The sequence below is a fragment of the Neopelma chrysocephalum genome, unplaced genomic scaffold (assembly GCF_003984885.1).
Source record: "Neopelma chrysocephalum unplaced genomic scaffold, ASM398488v2 Primary Assembly neopelma1_92747, whole genome shotgun sequence".
Lineage (NCBI taxonomy): Eukaryota > Metazoa > Chordata > Aves > Passeriformes > Pipridae > Neopelma > Neopelma chrysocephalum.
This window is the reverse complement of record NW_020921478.1, coordinates 3,505-5,800: the sequence shown is the minus strand read 5'-3', so window position 1 is coordinate 5,800 and position 2,296 is coordinate 3,505. Positions and strand designations below refer to the sequence as shown.

The 2,296-nt window shown below is 60.8% G+C and overlaps 1 protein-coding gene across 1 annotated transcript in view; it reads right to left on the bottom strand.

Annotated features, from left to right (window-relative positions):
- Positions 1 to 118: 118 nt before the first annotated feature.
- LOC113980146 (otoferlin-like) overlaps positions 119 to 2,296 on the bottom strand; it is a gene marked incomplete at both ends in the record, with an annotated part of 5,572 nt that continues 3,394 nt past the window's right edge. The window contains 2 exons of the mRNA XM_027707381.1: positions 119 to 360; positions 1,531 to 1,629. Coding sequence (XP_027563182.1) covers positions 119 to 360; positions 1,531 to 1,629 — 341 coding nt within the window. The remainder of the gene's footprint in view (positions 361 to 1,530; positions 1,630 to 2,296) is intronic.

The following is a 2,296-nucleotide window of genomic DNA, read 5'->3' as shown; positions in this document are numbered from 1 at the left end:
ACATCCCTCAGCAAGGCCCTTCCTGCCCTTCCCATGGATCCAGCCTGGCCACATCCCTCAGCAAGGCCCTTCCCGCCCTTCCCACCCGCCCCCCGAGTGCTCCGTGGGCTCGGCTCACCCAGGAAGTCATCGGCCGAGAAGTGGTCGGCGTCCCAGACCTGCAGGGTGAGCCGGGCCGGGATCTTGTACTCGGTCTCGTCCCAGGAGAACATGGACTCCTTCTTGGAGATGACGATCTTCTCCTCGGCCATCAGGTAGTCGAAGGGGAAGATGTACCTCCAGTTGAAGTTGCCCTCCCCGGTGAGCGAGTGGTAGTGGACGTCCGTGTCCTGCTTGTCCTCCTGCTGCCCCTTCAGCCACCTGCGGGGTCAGGGGGGGACACGGGTGACTCGGGATCCCCCTGTCTGTGCAGCCAGGGGGGTCTCCAGGATTGGGAAGAGCCAAGAGAGGGGAGCCAAGAGGATTTGGGGCTGCTCCGGGCAAAGGGGCACAAGGGGATGGGGAGGGGACAGGGAAGTTTGGGAGAAAGGGATGAAAATGGGTCGTCTGGGGGCAGGGAGGTGTTAAAGAGCTGGATGGGAGCTGGGAGCGTTGTGGGAGCAGAGCAGGATGGGAAGGGATCACGGGAGAGCTGGAGAGGGACTGGGGACAAGGGATGGAGGGACAGGACACAGGGAATGGATCCCACTGCCAGAGGGCAGGGAGAGATGGGAGATTGGGAAGGGATTCCTTCCCTGTGAAGGTGGAAAGACCCTGGCACAGGTTTCCCAGAGAAACTGTGGCTGCCCCTGGATCCCTGGGAGTGTCCAAGGCCGGGTTGGATTCCCTGGGATAGCGGGAGGTGTCCCTGCCCATGGAGCGGGATGGGATTTGAGGGCCCTTCCCACCCAAACCAGGCTGGAATTCTATGGTTCCATGGAGCTGGGATGGCTCCAGACTGAGCTTCTCAGATTCTTGGAAGATAAATCCTGTGGGATGCAGCTCCAAAGGATTAAAGGAAAACACTGAGCTCCAGGAAGAGCTTGGAGCACATTCCAGAGCCTGAAGGGGCTCCAGGAGAGCTGGAGAGGGACTGGGGATCAGGGCCTGGAATGACAGGACCCAGGGAATGGATCCCACTGGGAAAGGGGAGATTGGGAAGGGATTCCTGGCTGGGAGGGTGGGGAGGGGCTGGGCTGGAATTCCCAGAGAAGCTGTGGCTGCCCCTGGATCCCTGGCAGTGTCCAAGGCCAGGTTGGATTCCCTGGGATAGCGGGAGGTGTCGGGGTTGGAACGGGATGATCCTTAAGGCCCCTTCCCACCCAAACCATCCCAGGATCCCCAAAAAGCAAGGATGGGCCTTTTCCCAACGCTTTGGGGTTTCCCTCCCCTGCATTCCCATGCTTCCCGTGGAGAAGGGAAGAGCCTGGCAGGGTTTCTCTTGGAGCAGCAATCCCATATCCAAGCACGGGAAAACCGGGATGCGGGTGCCTGGTTTTCCTGGGGTTAGATGGGAGATTGGGAAGATGTCCCCCCACCTCAGGCACCCACCCCCTGACGAAGATGTCGCTGGACTTCTCGCCCGTGAAGTAGTCGTCGTCCTCCAGGATGACCTCGTCCGTGTTCCACACGATCACCCGCAGCTCGTACCTGGCAGTGGGAACAGGGAAAATCCCAGGGGAGGGGCAGGATCTCTCCAGATCCCCCCCCAGCCTGTGTTTTCCCAGTCTGAACCAATTCTGTGTCCACTGACGTGTTCTCCTCCTCTTCTTCACCCCCGACCCTCCTCCCTCTTCCTTTTGGGCACATGTTGGGTGTGTTGGGACAGAACCCCCTGCCAGAAAGCAGGGACGGGCACCAGGATCTCACCGGGATCAACTGAGGGAGCCGTGAGGGCAGGAATGGGAGGGGAACTCGACCATGGAGGTGATTGGAGGGATGGGGCTGTTCTTAGGGAGCTGGGATGGGAGAGCTGGGATTGTTCAAGTGGAGGAGAGAAGGATCCAGGGAGAGCTTGGAGCCCCTTCCAGAGCCTAAAGGGGCTCCAGGAGAGCTGGAGAGGGACTGGGGACAAGGGATGGAGGGACAGGACACAGGGAATGGATCCCACTGCCAGAGGGCAGGGAGAGATGGGACATTGGGAAGGGATTCCTGGCTGGGAGGGTGGGGAGGGGCAGGGCTGGAATTCCCAGAGAAGCTGTGGCTGCCCCTGGATCCCTTGGAGTGTCCAAGGCCGGGTTGGAGCCACCTGGGCTCCATCCCAAGCTCCTGGGCTCCATCCCACACTCCCAGGCTCCATCCCAAGCTCCAGGGCTCC